The sequence below is a fragment of the Carassius gibelio genome, chromosome B7, assembly GCF_023724105.1.
Source record: "Carassius gibelio isolate Cgi1373 ecotype wild population from Czech Republic chromosome B7, carGib1.2-hapl.c, whole genome shotgun sequence".
Lineage (NCBI taxonomy): Eukaryota > Metazoa > Chordata > Actinopteri > Cypriniformes > Cyprinidae > Carassius > Carassius gibelio.
In genome coordinates this window covers 20400601-20421332 of record NC_068402.1, presented here as the reverse complement: position 1 = coordinate 20421332, position 20732 = coordinate 20400601, and the positions used below count along the sequence as shown (strand labels likewise).

Genomic DNA, 20732 nt, shown 5'->3' with positions numbered 1-20732 from the left:
CTTGAATCTATTAGCTACATGACCTTGGGGAAGCACAAGTCTAATTTTTCAAACTTTAGAGGACATTGCCCCAAGCCTGTCCACCGGGATGGCTGAAGACCACCTGGGAAATCCCTTATTCCTGAAATTTAAACGAAGTCCTCTAATGAATCATTAACTTTCAATTATCACCAGTCATTTTAGCAGTAATTATCAGCCAAATTATATTAGATGTGGTTCACTTCTAATTAGTTTGTAACAGATCATGCTTTTCTTTCTTTCTTTCTTATGGGTTTCCTGCTCAGTGGTATACCTTAAGGGTGAGATAAAGACACAGTCCATTACATGAATTACCATGTGAAACAATGATTCTTAAATTTGAGTGTTTACTGTTTTACAAAACAGAGCCGAATAATATTATTAAAAAAAAACATTGAAATGAAATTGTAGCTAAATTTGCTGCTCCAACCCATGGAATCTAAACATACTGCTTATGCGTCACTAAAAACACTGGTTTCCATGGAGAAGAGTTTTCTTTGAACTGCTTACTGTAGTCCACTGTCATTCTCCAGAGACTTTTGAGCCTTAAACAAAACAGCCCTCGGCAAGCTCTCAATGTAAATTCAAGTGTAACCTTTCTGCGCTGAAGACACTGTGGGATTAAATTCCTTTTTTGTTCCTTGAACAATGTTTATACATTTACAATTTTTTTAATGGTGTTGGTTCAATTCTCAATTTTTTGTTTTCATTAAAACAATCCTTATGTTTCTGAACAATGAGTTTCTTGTTCATGCTGATTATCACAATCTTCACAATTTCTAAACCATTCTTTAATTTGAACCATTATAGTCAAAATAAATCACATTATTACCATTAAACCTGTCACAATTTTAACTTTGGCTTGTCGGATATCATTTTGAGGCATTTTCTGTTCACTATACTGTGTATGACTTTACATGTAAGAAATGTATAAAAATGGAAATGCAAATGTTAATTTTCTGTTTACATGTAACATTGCTATAAAAATAAATAGTTACACTTCATTTTAAGTTGTCTGTTACAGTACAATCATACATTTAAGTGATATTAATTAACTACAAGTACATCTAGGTTACATATTTAGAGTTAGGATTAGGGTTCGGCTTAAGGTTACTTGCATGTAATTATGCATAATTATTTGTCATTATAATAGTAAGTAAATGTAACCTATAACAAGGACACATTCATATTCTTTCTGTGTAATACAGTATTGACCATTCCTAGTATACTTTACCTATGCTTCATCTAAAAATCTTAGTGTGATACACCATAGCATTCAGCTATGTACTAAGTGGTGAAAAAAATGGTGGAAAAAAACAGACATAGTCATAGTCGGACTAGTTTGTTGTGTTTGGAGTGTTCACTCATCGACTCTTGTTGGGCTCACTTTGGCGAATCGGCATCAGGGCCATGGGCGAGACTCTGATTCAGTTTAGCGAACAAGTGAGTGCCCAAAAGTTAAAGCGAAAGTGATGAAAACAAGCACGTAAATGATGAAGGCGGTACAGACAGAAGGCTTTTTAAATGTTACATGATCTTTCTTTAAAAATGATTACATTTGATACAAATTTAAATTGTGTTTATCTCATATATCTTTGTTTTGGTTTCTCCTTCTGAATGATGAATAGGTCTACTATATACTATTGATAGCTGCTGATATAGACAGTTAGTTCCTCTCACGCATGTGCAGAATGCATGTGTTACGCCACCGTGGGCTGCAGTCTGTGCCGTGTTCTCACCAGCTTCGCATTGCTCAATATCTAATTACCCTCCTCCATCCCCAAATCCTCTTCTTGTCAGTCAGGATTCAGCCTTCTGATTCTCCTTGAATCAGACTAATTTCAAAATGTTATATTAAATTATTGAACCTAATGATATCTGCAATACATTTATGTTGGTTCTGTTCTGTTACACTGGGGGGTTATTGCTGCTCTCATCCACGCTAGACTGCAGAACTGCAGAAGACTTGCCCAGAACAGAACCATACACCAATCCAATTTGTATGCTGCTGCTAATTGTCAGTCATCTTTGACGGTAGTGGTCCTGACAGAAATAAACATTAGGATCAGTAGATTTACATTTCATGATGGCATTGGACAAATTGTTAAACCATTTTTACTGAGTTACTGTTGTTTGGGTTGAGTTGTGATGTCCCATAAAATAGTTGTGAAAACAGCCCTTTCAATTTAGAGAATGTTACCCTTTCAAAACATGAGCTAAAGTGATTGAGAAAAACTATAAATGTAACACAGCAAGTCTGTTCTATTACAAAACTTTATATTGTAATCTTACAGATAATTACATTTTATTCTTAAAAAAAGAATTTAATTGGTTTAAATATTTCAAAGACATATAGCCTAGTTTTACCATTTTATTGTACAAGTGTTCCCACATTCTGAGGCTGATTGAGGTAACTGACTGGACTATTGCCTATCGTGGATTTGACCTAGCAAAGAAATATTTAAAGTGCTTACTGTTCAGATGTCTATTTTAAATGTTTATTTGGGCTAGAATATGAAAAAGCATCTAAATGCTGTCGAAAAGTGTCAGCAGTTGATGTACACAGAAAAAAAGAAAAGAAAAGAAAAGAAAAAAACCTTTGACCTCTACAAATTAATTAAATTCATGCAATATAAGGAGAATTCCTAAATGCAGTTAACATCCTTCTTTTGTTAGTTCACTCTCAATTTCTTCTTTTAGCTGTTGCCAAGGACACACTTTACACTTTACAAGATATACAAAAGCTGAAAACACACTGATCAATTATAAAAGACTGACCTAGCTAGATGAAAATACAAATGTATAAGTATTCTGACTTTGGTTCAGATTTCTACTAAAATGTTTTATAAATGGTTTTTATCAATACGAACAGTTACAAACCATTTTCAGGGGTCTTAGGCCTAGACCTCTATGTCAGTGTTGTAACTGTCAGGGAAGATCAGGACATCGTGTGGGTTGTTGGCATGAGAACTTTTACATTAGAGTCGACCTGGAGCAGACAGTTCAATTCGTTATGTGTCAGATCAGTTGGACCCTGCAGTGAGATTAAGACCCTCTGATTCAGCCTCCCTAGAGGCTAAGGTGGAGAAGTGGAGGGGAAGATACATTTTAATAAGGCAGCATTTGAATAGTTTGGCGAGGGTTTCTTGCAGTGTGTCACTGGTGCTCCAGTAGATCTAATGATGGCAACAACAACAATCTAGTCATCTCGCATCAATACTGTTGAGCCTTCAAACACATAAATACTACTGTTTTTGATAACATTGACTAAATCTGTGGTGGTTGGGGGGGGGGCTGTGGTGTTCTCTAAGTTGGAACGAACGCATATACAGAACTGAAGATATCCTGTGTTTCTGTTAACCTTTATGCATCTAAAAATCCCTATAACTGCTCTGATAAGTGAGTCATATGACATTTTATTTTTTTGAAACAAAATGTGTCAGGAGAAACGGAAATGCCACTTAAGCAATTTATTTAATGTTTGTCAGAGCTGCACGATGGATGATAAAAAGGCAACTAGTCACGCATGAATAAGTGTTGGTTAACAGGAAAGGATGACAGCATATGTTGCCTTCGTTCTGATGTTGACAGTGTTTATCTTATTCATTTTAATTACAAATGCTAAGCCACAAGAACTGTTGCACTCTTTTAAATGAAGCTCTCACCGGCCAAGAAACACAAGTGGTTTCTTTTAACTTGCCTGTTAGTCTTGGAAAGCCTCATCTTATATCCTTTAGCACCTCAACAAGTCCACTTTTCTATTTAAGTGATATAAAAAGCCTTTTTCCTCTTAATATAATGCAGATCATTTGCTTCCTATATTAAATTGTCATATATTAACAGCTCAATAAACGGAGGCTAACCCAAACTATATCCATTATAGTCATTAAATGCACTTCAATTTAGAACTTCAATTTTCTTAATTTTCTATTATTTTACCAACTTGAGATCTGAGATTTAGATTTTTTTTTTTATCACAAAACACAATCCAATAATATTTAACAACCAGTGTGCAAATGTTCTTTGACATAGTGTTAAAGAATATAGCCATATAACTTAAAAACAACATTAATGTAATGTATATATTGCAATATACTGTATTATATTGTGGGGTATCTATACGGTGAGTTTATATAGGCCATATAAAAAACAAAGTCAAATTGAATTAATTAATCAATATAAAATCATTTTATGTCTATTTAATTGCATCACTTAAATAATCTAATAACAAACCTCAGAGAAGATGCTTTTTCTCTCAGATAGCTTTAGCAGTTTTGACTAAATTAGTCAAACCAACATGATTGTAAAAAATCAGCTAATGCCTACACGTGCCGCACTATACAGTGATTCTGAGGATCTATAAGTCTGTACATTTTTAAAGATACACAAGGGTTAGAATCTGAGCCTTGAAAGGGTCTTGCAGTGATTTCTGCAATGGGTGGTTGCTTCTTGATTGAAGTCTTGTCTTCTCTTCAGTCCAGCTTATAGTGTGAGAGCTGGCCAATAAAGAAAAAAAAAATTGAATCGCTTTCCAATAAGGTAGACAGAGGCTCCACGTCCCATCTATTTCACACCTGACTAGTGTATCCAAGAAAGGCCATTCACATTTTCTGGAGCAGAGGTTGTTGGTATGGCCTTCCATGAAAGCACCATCTGTCACTGTGCCTCTCTTGAGCATACACATACACATTTATTTCCAAATGTGTGTCACTACCACCTGTGGCTGTGCGGTGAGTGTATTTCATCCATTGATCCTTCGTATAACAGGTGACAGAGTGTCTGCCATACACATGTGCACAGATGTAATTTGAGACAAACAGGCTGACAAATATGTTAACTTCTTGAAGAAAACCATTTTCTATGCATGAACAGAGAATGTAAAAGCATTGGTAGTGGCTGAAAGATACGTAAGGGATCATCTATAGACTTTTGGACCGTGCAGATGGGTATTCTGTTATATCGACAGATGACTTTTCATTATTTAATTATAACAATATATTACAATCTTTAAAAAAAAGATCTGTAAAAATAGGATCCAATATAAAATTAATTTGAAAGAATTTTCCATATGGGTTTTTCAAAGGCGTTTTCCCAGTGCTTTGAATAACACACTGTGTTGTGTTTTGGGGATAAGTCATGATGAATGTTTCATGTGCCTTTGTATTATTTCATTTTTTCACACACAGGACTATTTGATTGTTCCAGTTTCATTACATGGAATTCTTCCAGTTTACAGAATTAATCAAATAATGGAAATAGAACAGTACAGAATAGGTAATAAGGTGCTTTCACTCATTTTTAGTTGGACAATCTGCAAAATAATCTCCTCTTGGGTGCATTTCTGGCTCACAGAACACAAAGGTTACCTCAGTGACCTGTTTCTCAACATGATTAGCTCAGTGACCAGCAGCTTTTTATTATTTTAGTAATGGAAACACACTTCAATGAATTTAATATCTCCTCGGGGGAAGAGAAGCAAATGACTCAGCAGCCGGTATTTCACATCTTTGACTACCTAAAGCTGTTTCCTGCCACTAAGTCTCATATCTTCTCTTCCCCATGTCTCTCTCTATCTCTTATTTAAAAACACACATGCTTCTTCTGTCTGCACTCACCAAAGAGAGGGATAGAGATGATGGAAGAGAGAAGTAAGGACAAGAGAGGGTGCTTCAGGTGATTTCCTGTATGTTAAGGCTACCTGCTGAGAGAGCGGTTCTGCTGTTACGCTATACAGATTTCCCATCTGCTAAATTATAATTTATTCTGCTCTTCTCTTACCGCTCTAATGTTATTTTCCTTAATCCCTTTTCTCACATTAAATGTTCCTACTCCCCCTCACCTCACAATATCTGCCTCTGCTTTTTCAATTACCAAGGCTTCTTGGTCATTTCCACTCTGTCTTCTTTTTTTCCAAATTATTCTTGTTCCTTTTTTAAAAATAAAAATAAAAATATCAGAGCTCTTATCGGTTAATTCGGCTAACTGAGTCTATAGATTCATGTATGAATATGAATGTAAACGAAGACAAAGAATAAATTCAGATTGGTTCATTCCGAAGTAGTAAAACAAAACTGGTAAGCTGGAGTCTAATATAATAAGCCTATAATGCTCCAGGTACCTCTCTTTAATATCCTTCAGAATAAGAGGATGCATGGTCTTTGGACACTGGTCATTTCGTTATGCACCCCTGAAAAAAAAGACTTCTGTATAATTCCTCCAAAATGAGACTCGTCGATTCCTCCACTTTAAGTATTACCAATGCTAGTGGACAAGTCTGTGAAATTAGGTCAGTGCTAATTACCTTTGCAGACGCACAAGACATAAAACTGATGATGCTGTTTTGATGACTTATTGAGGATGACTGGTGCACTGACTCATCTCTAAAATTTGATTGCATATTTCCAACCCTACACACAGTCCAAATGAAGTTACATCAGTCGGATCCGAAAAGCAGTGTAAAAGTGAATATCTGTAGTTGTTATCTTAAGTTCATCAAAAAAGAGACTGAGTAAGTGTTAACTGAACATTAAATGTTTTATATGCCTCTGATACTGCATACACATTCAGAAATCAGTTTTTAGGTTGATCATCCCATATACAGGCACAGTTCGTCATCTGTTCAATAGTATTATTTTACAGCACATATGACACAGCCTGCATGAGAAAGAGATGATATTATAATCAGTCCCTGATTTCAGAGCATGAGTTGAAATTCATGAAGAGCTTATTTTTCCTGTGAGTCCCTGCCACAGATTCATTAAAAAAAGTCACTGATTGAAAAGGCCACTGTGCTGTTCTCCAAAATTACACTTGTTACAACCATTTAAATTTGCCCTTTACAAGTGAAGGTTTTTAATTGCTATACTTCTTTGAGGTATTACACTGGAAAAGCATGTGAAAAGCATCCCAAACATATTATTTTCACCTTTTTTTTTTGTCTTATAGAAGTTTGCATATTAGCAAAGTTGTTGTCTCATAGTTTTAGTATATAGTGATTTTCCAGTAGGCCTATTTAGATGTGTGATTGTTGGGTTCTTTACATTTATTGTCTGAACCAAATTGTTTGGGAGAAGAGAATAGTGAAGACCCAAACTCTTTGTTTGTGTTCTGCAGAATAAAGAAGGATGAAGAACATGAGGGTGAGTAAACAAGTGAATTGTAATCCCATTTTCCCTTAAACTTAAAAGTTCTGTCAGTGTGAAAGCCTATTTGTTAGAAGTCAAACAATAGATATAGAACACTAGACACAGTGGCTACTGTTAGTACAACTAACTGTCCCTTTGTTATTCTAGTTTATGTTCACCACAACAGAGCAACATTGATGTGCATTGATATGCATGAGGCACAGTGTTATATAATATTTTCTGTTATGGAGGTAGACCTAGGCTGCACGTTTGGAGAATAGTGCCTCTGTATTTTAATTTGAACATAAATTGGTGTGGTGATTTATATGGCATGTGGAAGTCTTCAGTAAGTTTACAGGATATATGAGATGCTACCAAACTGTCATTATGCCAAAAATTAGTTACAAGATTTCACATTCCATTTGAAAACATGCCTTAAATCGATTGTAAATGAAATAACAGTTCGTTTGTTCCATCATCCATGTAAAAATCACAAACATGGCATCAAACTGGGACGCAATGATACCTTTTCGTATTACATTTAATACTACAAACATCATTTGTTATTGGATTATCGACCGTCTTGGGTCAAGGCATTGAGGAAATCGTTTTCTGTCTATTATGAGAATCTCTGCTAGTTACTGTGTTTGACATATGAAAACCTTTTCTAGATTCAGTTCAGCAGTGTGTGGCCACACACTAGATTGATCATTTCCAGTGTAATGCGCGCACTGGTCCTAAAAGGAAAGCGCGCGCTCAGGGAAACCCAAGCTAGACCGGGAGGGGGACAAAAGCAGCTGTAACTGAAATTGGCTTCAGAATGAACTAATTAAATATTAATATAGATCATTGTGTGGAGCAGAATGTTAACGTGATCTACGCTGACTCCATGTCACTAAAATACAACATCAATTTTAATAACTTTCGCTCAGGAGAGGCAAAAGTTAAGATTATCACCATGCTCTTGGTCCGTTATTAGTGTACAAATTACCGATGTTTGCAGCATTTCCATGAGTCCCTTATTGCCCCCAGCTTAACGTCCTGATGATGTGATAGTTGCAGCTAGAATCCTTCGGTATGCACGCAACACCCCTACGCCACACATTGGTTTAATCCACATGCGGTGTTGAAGCCTTGACTCAAGTATAGTGTGTTTTTGGATGAAGACGGTTTCAGGTGGGCAGAACAGTTGCTCTCGACAGCCAAAAGCGAAGCAATCCTGCACTTTTGCAGCATCTTCGTATTGCTTTTGTAATTAAGGGTGAGTATTAAGAGCTTTAGTAGACATTTGCTGTGTGCAAAGTGTAAATAACGCTATGTTAAGTGTGCTGCATTGGCGACATTTCCCGAGATATATGCGGACAGTATGTTGCCCCTATGCATTTCAAAATAAGTGATTTGGGGCGGTCGTTGCAAAATGTTATTTACTATCGTCCTTTCTTATTGGATGTAAAGCTCTGGGAAAATATTTGGAAGTGTGGACACAACGTCTTTAATGCAACACCTTTAAAGCCTTTGGGATTTAAATGTCATAATTAAAAGGTATATATAAAAAAAAGGAATGAGGGTTTCTGTCCCCAGTGGATGCAGGGGAACATTTGATTGCTCCCGTGTCACGAAGCCAGAAGTAAACACCCGTTATTTTTTACGTTCATGATCTCTCGCTTTAAGTTCTGAAATGTGTTAATTTGAAAAAGGCAAGTTTAAAGTAGGTTGTTGTTTAAATGAGATGTTTTCAGCACACTACTGAACTACAGCTTTCATGAGGTTGTTGCTGCTAGTTGTGCGCATTTTCTTAGATCTCAGCAAATGATGCTTCAGTACCGCGCGAGAACCACATTTGAGTGACAATTGCTTCAATCAGGGAGTTTGCATTAATGCTGGGGCATTTATCTACATAAACCTCCGCTTCTTGGCACAAAAACATAAAATAGCAAGATGAGTAATCTCATGTCGTTTACAGTCGGTCCAACAAACAGAAAATATCACTAACTTAACGAAAAGGGAATATTGTGTCATGAAAGAGCGAGTGATTATATGTGCTTTTTAATGTTATTGTGTGGCGCATTAGACGCATCTCTCGCTGAACTATTTTCGGCCGCTTTAGAGTAAATCCATTGAATGAATTTGTCCCTCTATCTCTCTAAGAAGTAGGTTTATTGACATGGTAAAACCATTCTCTCTGTCTGTGTGCAGTAACCCCCTCTCATTAGAACAAGTATAATTAGAAATGTAATGTTATCACTGGTGTATTAATTGTGGACTCTTATTGCTGCTTACATTTTGACAAACAAAAGCACTATCCTAATACAGTTCTGTTCAATGGCTGTCATAATTGCCCTCATTAAGTACTTTTGGTTTATCTAGAGACCACAGACCAATCATATGCATTTACATAATTTTATAACAATTAAAAAATCACTAGGTTTATTGTAAACTAGATTTGTATTGTCTTGTTTCTTTAACCTTGTATAAGTACAGCTCGCCATTACTAGATGTCTTCATCTGCTAAAACACAAAAGTCCTTGTCCTACTGGTTCTGCCTTTCTGTGAGCTGCTTTCTCAGTCAGACCAGCTTAGAAAAATTCCCAAGCTTAGAGGACCCACTAAAATCATCAAACCTTGTTTAAGCATGTTTAAGCTTGTGCACGATAATATCCACCGTATACATCCAAATGAGTCAAGGCACTGAAAAAATGTGGTACTTCATGTGGTAACACCTAAATTGACCCATTTTATTCAAGTCAGATATATTCAATTTTATTTATTCAAAATAGCTTGCACTACACTGATTGCAGCGACAGCCCCCTGCGGCAGCTTGTGGTTATGTGCTGTGCTCGAGAGCACCATATTGACAGCACAGAATTGTGATCTCTGTAACTATTCAGTTCCTGCATCACCTTAATTGGAAATTAACCTTGTGGAACCTTTACCAGTTATCTCCAGCCACCCTGGGAACCAGCTCCTTGTCTTTCTAATCAGGTTGAAAAGTTAAATGTTGTTGTCAAAAAAGGTTCAAAGCATTTAAGAACATGCAGGTTAATTGCTTGAGTTTATCACCCCGAGGACATTGTTAAATATTGAGCCTAGACTAACAGAATTGAACAGTCCATTAAAGAGTTCCAAGAGCATGCCGTATGTGTAAAAGAGTATTTCAAAGTGTATTGGTACACATATATCCTTGTCTCTTTCTGTTAGGGATAGTTCACTCCGATATGAATGACATGTCATCATCTATTGTGTTCTACAGAAGTCATACAGGTTCAAAACCAAATGATGGTGAGTAAATGATGACAGAATTTTCATTTTGGAGTGTACTATCCCTTAAATATCATACTGTTTATTTCTCTGTCATGTGGCATGTTAAGTAAATAAGACCCAAAGACTCTAAAACACAACAGAATGCTTTTTGTCCTCTGAAGCTCGTAAAAAGCCAGAAATAAACCGTTGTTTCATCTCACTCTTGTGGGAATGGCTATAAATGACAGGTGTCTTTATCTCAGCGTGTGTGTCCAGTGCCCTGGTTGATTTGCTGAGGGGAAGCTGTCAGAGATGATTAGCTGAACACCACCAAAGACAACGTGCTGAGGGCATTTCTTGCTACAGATCATGTGTTTAGGTGCATGTGTGTCCAATTTCATGGCTTTGGCCACAAGCTAATAAAGGAGATGGAGGCGAAGGAGAGCAGGGAAAGATTTAAAGATGACATGAAGAGATGCAGAAGAGAGAAGAAAGATGAAAGTGGGCGGAATTATAGGTAAAAGGATGAATATCCTCAAAAATAAGGGTAGGCAATTTTAGCAAGCCACTATGACGGATGTTTTTGATGTATAACTTAGATCTTATCCATAAATGTCATTTTCTCCTTAGTGATTTCTCCTAGAGAGTCGTACCAACAGCGCAAACACAGCTCAGCAGCACTGAGAAAGAATGAGCGGGAATCTGTAATCAGTGTTCCTCTGCGCTTGTGTGTGGTAATGAGCCTGTCGAGTGTGGACATTGTGTGTTTCCTCTCTGTTCCTCCTGACAGGACAGACTCCAGACTCACTGATGAGCATGCTGGGTAATGATATGTACTTTTGGCAATCAGAGGTACGTTAATCAACACGAAATGTCTGTTGACACCTCAGTAGGACCCTTTTGCCAGCAATCCCATGTAGTTTCTATTTTTATGCTTTGTCTCTTTTCAGCCAAAAGAAAACAAGTATGATATCTGTGTTAGTTTAATTCTTTTCAAACAGAGGGCAAGCACATACAGCAATCAACAGGACAGAAAACTCAATCCTCTCATTGTTGTCATCACTGACACGACAGCTTGTGATATTCCCTTCGCTGTTGTGCTGCTGACAGGTATTTGATGTTTTGATGACTCTACCACTGAGCTCTCCTGACAAGCATGCTGGCCTTTGTACTCCTAATTGAGTTTTGAAGGCCAACAGAGGAGCGATTTTGACACTCATAAACCAGGAACTAATGAAAATCAAAGCCTTTTGGCTCTCTAATAATATCTGTCTCTTTGACAGTCTCTGGTACAGCTACTTTTAAATGTAGATGGCTGTGCTTTTGGGATAAAGATGCTTTTTCCTGTGGGATAGATCTTTACCAGCTGACATTATTGCAAGAAGGTCAATATGAAGACGCCTGTCAATTGAGGTCTCCTGTGTAACTTCAATTGCTACGAATAATTGAACCTAATCTGTTTCACAAGCACTTAGAACAAATTACATCTAACCCAAAGGAGGATATAAAACCTCAAGGACTCCATGGACTGAATTACAGACAAATAAATAATAAAAAAGCCAATTTATTATTAGCTGAGTCAAAATAATAAAGAATAAGCTTTAAATCATTTTCCCTGTCAGGTTTCTATTGTACAGATGACTTGAGTGGCTAAAATAAGAGCAAGTCATATCATAAAAAGTCAGGAAATCTGAGCACAAAGAAAGATGCCCATTCCATAGCCTAGAGCTGTTTTCTGTTTCGGGTGGTTGCTAAATAAGACGATTTTGTTGGATGAAATATGAAACTTATTTATGCCCTTTTTTCTTGTGTTATAGGATGGAGGATGGCTTCTCACTCCTTCAGATGTGTGTTCTGAGAACCTGAAACTGAAAATGATTATCAATGTGTGCATTATAATGTCATCCATAATCAGTATGGCAGCACTTTAAAACGCCTACCTTTTCAGTGACCAACATACAGAACTGTGAGCTAAAGGACAATAAGCTCACAAATTGTAGTGCCAAGAACACATGACGCCCACTCAAAAAATGAACTCTTGCAAATTTTTTCAAATGAATGAACTTGAAAACATCCAACAAGAAAACCATGCCTGACCTAAAGAACAGTACAAAATTCCTCCAATCTGACATGGACATTTATTTTCACATTGTCCTCTAATGAGAGCCAGATATCTATTTGCATACTGTCACATGCTGCCATGACTCAACCCAACGTTACAGATCTCTCGGCTAATACCTCCGGAGGATCCGAATCGGGTAATCTGTACCGTCCATTTTCTGTGTTCAGTGTTCTCACGCTCACTTTGCTGGCAATGCTAGTGGTGGCCACCTTTGTATGGAACCTTCTGGTTTTGGTGACCATCCTGAGGGTGCGTACCTTCCATCGTGTTCCCCACAACCTGGTTGCCTCCATGGCCATCTCAGATGTGATGGTTGCAGGACTGGTAATGCCGCTCAGTCTGGTTAGGGAGCTCTATGGCCGGCGTTGGATTCTGGGTCGGGCCTTGTGTCAGGTCTGGATCTCCTGCGATGTGCTCTGCTGCACAGCCAGTATCTGGAATGTGACGGCCATTGCCCTAGATCGCTACTGGTCCATCACACGCCACCTGGAATATACACTGAAGACACGTAAACGAATCTCCAATGTGATGATTGGCCTCACGTGGGTGCTCTCTTCAGTTATCTCGCTTTCGCCACTCTTCGGTTGGGGTGAGACATACTCAGAAGACAGCCTGACTTGTCAAGTAAGCCAGGAGCCCTCTTACACAGTCTTCTCCACATTTGGAGCCTTTTACCTGCCCCTCTGTGTGGTGCTCTTTGTCTACTGGAAGATATACAAGGCTGCCAAGTTCCGCATTGGCTCTCGCAAGACCAACACCATCACACCCATGGCTGAGGTCATAGAGGTAAAAAAAAATTAGGATTATATAAGAATATATTTACTGTGGCAAGAATAAGTTTGATAACCCTTTTGAAATTTCTGCATCTAGTGGACAATTTCTGCATCTACTGGACCATTCCTCCCCATAAATCGGTTTCAGTTTAGTATCCATGTTTCTGTGTTGTTTTGATAGCACAGCCCTCTTTAAGGCTATGCCACAGAATCGTAATCAGCTCAAGGTTAGGACCCAGGCATCTTCTTCTCAGCCATTCTTTAGTTAGTGCTAGTGATTTGTCATTGTCTTGTTGCATCACCCAGCCTGTTTGAAGATTGAAGTCATTAGCTGCTGTCCTGATATTCTCCTATAATGTCTTAATACACGTTATAATTCTTTGTTCTCTTAATGATTGCAAAGTGTCTACACCCTGAGGCAGCAAAGCAGCATTAAACCATGATGCTCTGTCCACCATGCTTTACAGTTGAGATCAGGTTTTGGAGCTGGTGTTTGCCCCAATTGTTCATAGAGAATTTGTAATGTTGTGGAACGCATGCAAATTTCTGTCATGAAACTCTAGATGGTTCATGTTGATAACTTCTAATTCAATCTGACATAATCAGATCATTATTCACATGGCACAGTGAATATATATATGGGGCTTGTTTAATATATGTTAGATGGGCAACAGCAGTATTTCACAGCAGCATGTATACTGTATTGGCAGTAGCAAGTCTCAATACTTGCTCTGTCGAATCAGAAGCATAGCAGATCTGTTCCGCCAAGACCAAACACATTAATATTGTCATGTACATTACCATGCTAAAGCAGAGTTGTCATGACAGAACTTAGTTGTCTTGGTTAAACATGAGACATACCTCATTTTTTATTGGCAGCAATGGCTTCCCTGTTGTTATCGTTTTAAGGAACACCATTTTGTTCAGGTATTTATTTATTTTTTTGTGATAGTGGACACTTGAGTAAAGACTTCTGCAGTTTGTAGAGTTTTCGAAGGGTCTTTGGTTTTTACCCTTGTTTTTTTTTTTTTTTTCTTAGTCATCTGTGCAGGATGCCGGCTCCTAGGGAGGGTATCAACGTCCAGACTTTTCTACATTTCTTCAGTCTCTTACTGTGGATTCATAAGCAATACTTTTGTATAGCTGATCCATCTTTTTGCATCTCTTAATGCTTTTTTAAGCTATTGGGATCAAGGCATGGTTTACATTAACCAATCTGTTAGTATGAGAGCATATTTAAAAGTAATCAGGCTTTGTATGCTTTCATTTAGTGGCTAGGACACCTGTCTGACCCATAATTCCAACTGACTCCAATTAGCTTTTGGAGAAGTCATAACAGAGTTTCACTGACTTTTTACTGGCAGCCTGCACTGTCAATGATCACATAATGTCTTCAATAAAATGTAAAAGAGTACAACTGGTTGTATGTTAAAAGAGATTCTGTTAGCAATTAATAGAGAATTTCAGATTTTTTTCAAGGGTCTAATGTATTCTTGCCACTGTGTGTATGGATGGAAAGATAGATAGATAGATAGATATATAGATAGATAGATAGATCAAGAGGGCTAAATAAAACCCCAGAAAGAATAGAAATGTTTGGATAACAGTGAAGACCGCAGAGCTATTTCCTCAGAAGGTAGGCTCAACCCGCAGGAGCTGACACCTGCCCCACATTGACACAGTTCCCGCTCAACAAACACATGCCCAGAGTGAAGGAAAAGGGTATAATTAGAAGCAGCTTCCTCACACCGAACAATCATTTGTAAATATAAAATTCTGTATTGGCTTTTTAGATTCCCAGATAATGTTAATGTTCTAATGTTTTCAACATAATAAAATTTTAGTGATTAATTTCACATTAAATAACACCACATGACTATAACGTTTAAACAACAATCCTATAATTAGTTTGTCACTCTCCAATTTAAATTCTCCATATATAAAGTTTGGATTAATCACATAAAAAATCTAGACTGGGTGGATGCTCTATCTCCACCCTCTTTCCTCAAGGGGAAATAAAGCCTAATTCAGTTTTTTTATTCTTCTTCTGTCTTTCATTTAATTCTGTTTTCTTCCTTTCTTCTCTGTATGGCTCACCTTTTTGTCTTTTCTTTTCTTTTTTTTTCATTACTAAATTTATCCTCTGTGTCAGTGTAATGATGAATAAGAAATGACATTTGATAGTAAGAAAGGCAAACTTCATAACAATCCAACCTATATACTATTTTAAAACATGCTTATAGACAAAATGTGTATATATTGTAAAATGTGTTTTTAATTATTTGATAATTTGAAATAGAAAAAGTATTAATTTCTAATATTAAAGAAAATGTACAAAAGAACATCTACAAAAGCAACCAATACAACCAGCATCCTATACATACATTCAATGCAGAGAATTTAATGAGAGAATGTGGCATCTTTGGGGTGTGTCAGATACCAGCTGCCACTCCTTTTTCATACAATTTGCACACACACATCTTCTCACTAACATAAACTGATCCAAAAAATCAATTTATTGCTTCGTTGCCTCTTTTATCTGTCAAAATGCACAAACGAACACAACATATACGCAGTAATTGTGCTTTGTTCTGCCACAGTACTCCGTGCACTCAACTACAGCCTTTCAAACAAAAAGCTTAAAGCAAATTCAAATACTTTTTTAAAAACACAAGAGGAAATACAAAGAAAGCAGTGTTCATATTAAAGTTAGATCTTAAACATTGGTTCTGGTCTTCTAATTTGATTGGATAAGCTGCACTTTAGTTAATAATGTTAATAAATTAAATAAAGTTAACTATTAAAGTTAATAGTTCATATAAAAGCACTGTGATGTTTCACTGTTTATCACTCTACTTGTCTGTTTATCCTGTTCTAGATTAGAGTTTGTGAATGTTATGGAAGTGGAGTAGAGTTTAACACACTGTTATTCTGTGCGTTGCTTGGCAACACATAAACCTTGATGATACTTTTGAAACTTTTTTTCTGTGATAATCTGTGATATTGCTTAATTATACATGTTGGTGATTTGCTCACATAGAGAATCATCTAGAATATTACTAAAGACAATTTTCCAAAAGGGTGACTGTGGGCCAATTGTCCCAAATGCTTTGGTGAACTTGGTGCATTTGGCGGCTCGTGGGTCTTAAAATAGAGGAGGCACACTAATTGTATTGGTCCGGGGATTTTTGATGATTATTATTATTGTTGTTATTTGCTTAACTGCTTTGAAATGGCTTTTTGGCTGCTTTTAGTCAGAAAACGTAAAGAAAACGACACACATACACAAGATAATATAATTTCACTTCCTACCATTTGAAGCAAACAACCATCCATGTGTTAAAAGATAGCTGCCTGCTATGCTATTTAATTAAGCCGACTGCTATATTAGCCTATATCCAGCTTAGGTATGTACTCTCTTTATTTTTAATTTGTATTTATACTGTTTGAATGACAGCTTGGTAAATCTGTCAGCGATCAAATATTCAATATCACTACTCATCAAATACTTACATTATTAGCACAGTGGGAGATGTTTAAACTAATATCATGTAATGTCCGTCTCTATGATGATTGGTTGATATACCAGTTAGCCTCCCCTGAGAGTTTTCTTTTCTCAACACTCCTCAGCGCTGAAAGTGAACACTCGATTGTGATTTGGCTGATTTGTAGAGCTCCGCTCTCCCCCGGCCTCCCCCTCCCCCTCTCTATCACCTAGCGGTTGTAATTATATCAGCAGATTCAGCACATTTGCGATAGAAAAGCTGCACCTTTCAACTTCAGTAACATGTAATGTTATTGTAGTTGTGAAATTACAAACAAAAAATACACTTTCTGAGACATGAAGTGAAATTAATTGTGAATTTTATTAACATTAAATCGTCCTCCTCCCATTTTCACCTAAACATTTTGGGAAGCTGTGCCTTCCCTGCTTCCCCCATACAAGCCGCCACTGACCTCGGGAGCAAATACAGTAAATCTAAGTCTGAAACTTCACACCTCTGCTTTCAAGGGAAACAATGTGAGATTTTTCACATAACAACATGTTGCAGAAGCTACGTTAGTTTTACAAAGCTGTGGAAAACTGCTTCGTATTTTACAGCATTAATGCATGTATGTGGAATAGACTCAGCTACAGGGGTTTCAGCATTAGATCTATGGTAACTGTGGCATTGCAACAACAAAAAAAAATTGTCTTCTCGATATAGCGAATTCAAATAAACAATGTTTTTTGAGAGCAGGCCAGAGCAACTAGTAGGTGGGCATTATGCAAATGTGTATGATGTGATGCGTTCACGGCATGTAATAATTACCGTAGTTTCTAGATGACAACACATGACTTTCTACTCTGAACGGTAACATCCTCGGATTCAGAATTATGTTTCTATGGCAACACTATCAATGCCAATCTGCAGTGGTCACATGATCGGAGCTCTAGGAAAATTTCCAGTTTACTCTCTTACATTTTAACTAAGTTGTAATTACACATTCTACAAGGAGGTGAATGCTTTTTACAAGTTAGAATCTTGTAAATATGTTAATTACGACATGGCATTAATGCACCTATAGTGACGTAGCAAAGTCATGGAAATAATGGCAGGACTACAAACAAGGTATTTCATGCAAGTGTTTTCTGTTGGAAAGATTTACTCTATTTGACATGGACTTTGTGCAGATCGTTTGAATGCAAACTGTTACATTACACGCTAAAGGAAAGGTAAATTCAAGAAAAGCATAGCGGGTGTCCTTTAAAGATCAGTGTAGTAAAAATGTGATGTCTAGACAGATATGTACAAAATGATTTTTTTTTACTGCCTCACAAAGTTATACGGCTTCAAAGTGTTTTTGATTACATTTTGAATTATGAGATATTAATTTAACACTTCGTTGTCTATTAATCTGTGAATAGTTGATCCAAACCCGTCTGACACACAACTGATCACAGAGACTCCATTTTGACAAAAAGTGGATGAGGTTGATATAGATTGTAGGAAAGCCAAAAAAGTTGTCTGCTATCAGGCAATGGTGAACCATTTAAGCTTTCATTTAAAAAAAAGCAAATACTTTAATTTACTTTCAGATAGTTGTGGGCTTCATTAACACTACCAATAACTTTCTTCATCATCCTGTTTGTTTACTGCCAGGTTAAGGAGGCTGAACGACAGCCACAGATGGCCTTCACAGTTCGTCACGCGACTGTATCGTTCCAGACGGATGGCGAGACGTGGCGAGAACAGAAAGAGAGGAGAGCGGCTTTGATGGTGGGCATCCTGATTGGTGTGTTTGTTCTCTGTTGGATTCCCTTTTTCCTTGCTGAGCTCATCATTCCACTCTGTTCATGCGACATCCCTCCTGTCTGGAAAAGTGTCTTCCTTTGGCTGGGTTACTCAAACTCCTTCTTTAACCCACTCATCTACACAGCCTTTAACAAGAACTACAACAACGCATTTAGAAACCTCTTTTCCAGACAGCGATGAGGAACAGAAAAACCAAAATGAAAACCTTTAGGTTTTATGAGTAGACGGTGAGAAGAACATCAAAAGAATCCTCCTTCTCAGTTCAGACACAGAAGATACAAAATCAATGCACTCGCTCTAACTGTTGTTTCAGGAGAAAAGGGGTGTTCAGATTTTCACCTGCTGGTGATAACATCTGTCTGTGAATGGCTGCTGGTGCTGATGTCTTCATGGCTAGATAAGTTTGGCACTATCTGTTAATTCATCAGTGCTCGGATAATGTCTGCCGAACCAGTGTCCTCTTGCAAAACTGAAACACTCATTCAGACACCGAGCAAACCGTCTGTAGTCCTCACCATTTCTGTGAACTCTTGAGAGAACAACCATGGTTGTTTTCCATTGTTCTTGAAGGATATCAAAGCCATTTTTCTTCTGTCAATGGAGACACAAAGTAGGCATATGTACACGTTATAAAAATCTGGCCTGATTCATATCCTTTCACTCCCCTAAATAATGACCTGGCTAAGAAGCAATTTGTATTTCCATCACATTTCCTTTCATAGAACTAATTTTTCCTTAAGAAGAAAGTCGATTTGTAAAAGATGTACAAAGACGAGACATGATTTCAGGTGGTACATGGTGTAATAAAGTGAAATGGAAATTTTGACAAAAATGGTTGTTATAAATGGCCTCATAAATGCCTTTGTTTTCAGGCAGCACATCTCAGCATTCATGTGCATGACCATGAAAGGATGCAGCTTTCGTCTTTGTAAGCTACCATTGTAGCAGAGTAAGCTGGAATATGGACATTACGTGAAATTAAATGTAAACAAGTCTGCAATTCTTTTGTGATGGGAGCCGTGCTGCAAGTGTTAAATAAAAGATATGAATTGATCCTGCATTCCAGGTTATTGAAGAAAACAGAATAATTACTCTTTTCATTGGTTATCAATAATCAGAGGTTCAGTAAATAAGACAATGCACAAAGCTCAATGTCTCTCAACCTGTCTTTGTCTTAAGTGATGGTGAAGTCCTTCCGATTTTGTATTGCCATATAGAGGCTTGTCCACACATGTCCGAGCCAAATTTCTTGGTCACTGTCCTAACTGAAATAGATTCTCCTATTAGAAAAAATACATGCTAATACTAAAATGAATGAGAAGGTCAGTGACAGCTGTGTTATGCCCCTAGCAGTTATCAAATGCTTCCAGTGCATGTGCAGAGAATCACAATAAGTATGAGAGCACTGATCTCACCCCATCTCTTTGAAATACTATCCATGTTTCAAGACTGTCCATCAGTTTGTCAGTTCATCCATTATCCATACACTCAGCTTTAGGGCATCACAAAATTTTACATTGCATGTGTGTCTGTAAGAATCAAATAATGTCTATGGTGAGGTTGAATATGGAGAGCCAGATACTGAGAGATGGAAAAGCAAAGAGCAAATGAACATAAATATGTTCTCTCTTGATGTGCTTACTTTGAACATGATAGGGCATTACACAAATACTCAATCTTACTTTATTGTTTTCCATGTTTCCCACTTATAAAGGAATCGTTTCACATGGTACGTTCATGAATTTTACGTTGTCAATATTATTGATTGGACAAACACAGCATGCAACCTGTGTTGTAATGGCTTGTCTTGCTCTTCTTCAGTTTATATATTTGTGACTGTACCATCCAGGCGACTATAACTGTAAGAATAAAACAATCTATTCTTCAATTCAATTAACTCATTTTGTGTCAATTTCAGATTTTGATACAATCTGTGGATAGGATTGTCCAATACATAGGAATGTAGAAAAACCCTACTAAAACTGTAAATGTAGCACTGTAAGAGGATTCACAGTGCAGTCTTTGTACACCCCCCTGACGTCCCGGTCTGTTGGACCACAGATTCTCCTCCACATCTAAAGGGATTTGTTGTCACGGTTTGGCAAGGGAGGGCTCAGATTCAGAATAAACGGGGGGAAACCAAGTTTATAAAAAAAAA

At 37.2% G+C, this 20732-nt stretch overlaps 1 protein-coding gene across 3 annotated transcripts; it reads left to right on the top strand.

Moving 5' to 3' along the window:
- Positions 1-7919: 7919 nt before the first annotated feature.
- Positions 7920-19627, top strand: htr5ab (5-hydroxytryptamine (serotonin) receptor 5A, genome duplicate b). Of its 3 annotated transcripts, XM_052560408.1 has the most exons (4): positions 7920-8403; positions 12200-13290; positions 18422-18538; positions 19447-19627. In XM_052560408.1, the coding sequence occupies exons 2-4, from the start codon at positions 12583-12585 to the stop codon at positions 19504-19506; spliced, it is 885 nt and encodes a 294-aa protein (XP_052416368.1). In that variant the 5' UTR covers positions 7920-8403; positions 12200-12582; the 3' UTR covers positions 19507-19627. The 3 variants fall into 3 exon arrangements, with proteins under 3 accessions (XP_052416368.1, XP_052416369.1, XP_052416367.1); XM_052560409.1 differs by lacking the exons at positions 18422-18538; positions 19447-19627 and adding an exon at positions 14317-14694; XM_052560407.1 differs by having other exon boundaries at positions 7922-8403; positions 18422-19627.
- Positions 19628-20732: the final 1105 nt, after the last annotated feature.

Coding starts and splice junctions, on each gene's coding strand:
- htr5ab (XM_052560407.1), top strand. CDS start 12,583: ATGACTCAACCCAACGTTACAGATCTCTCGGCTAATACCTCCGGAGGA. Junction 13,291..18,421: donor CCATGGCTGAGGTCATAGAG/GTAAAAAAAAAT, acceptor GTTTACTGCCAG/GTTAAGGAGGCTGAACGACA.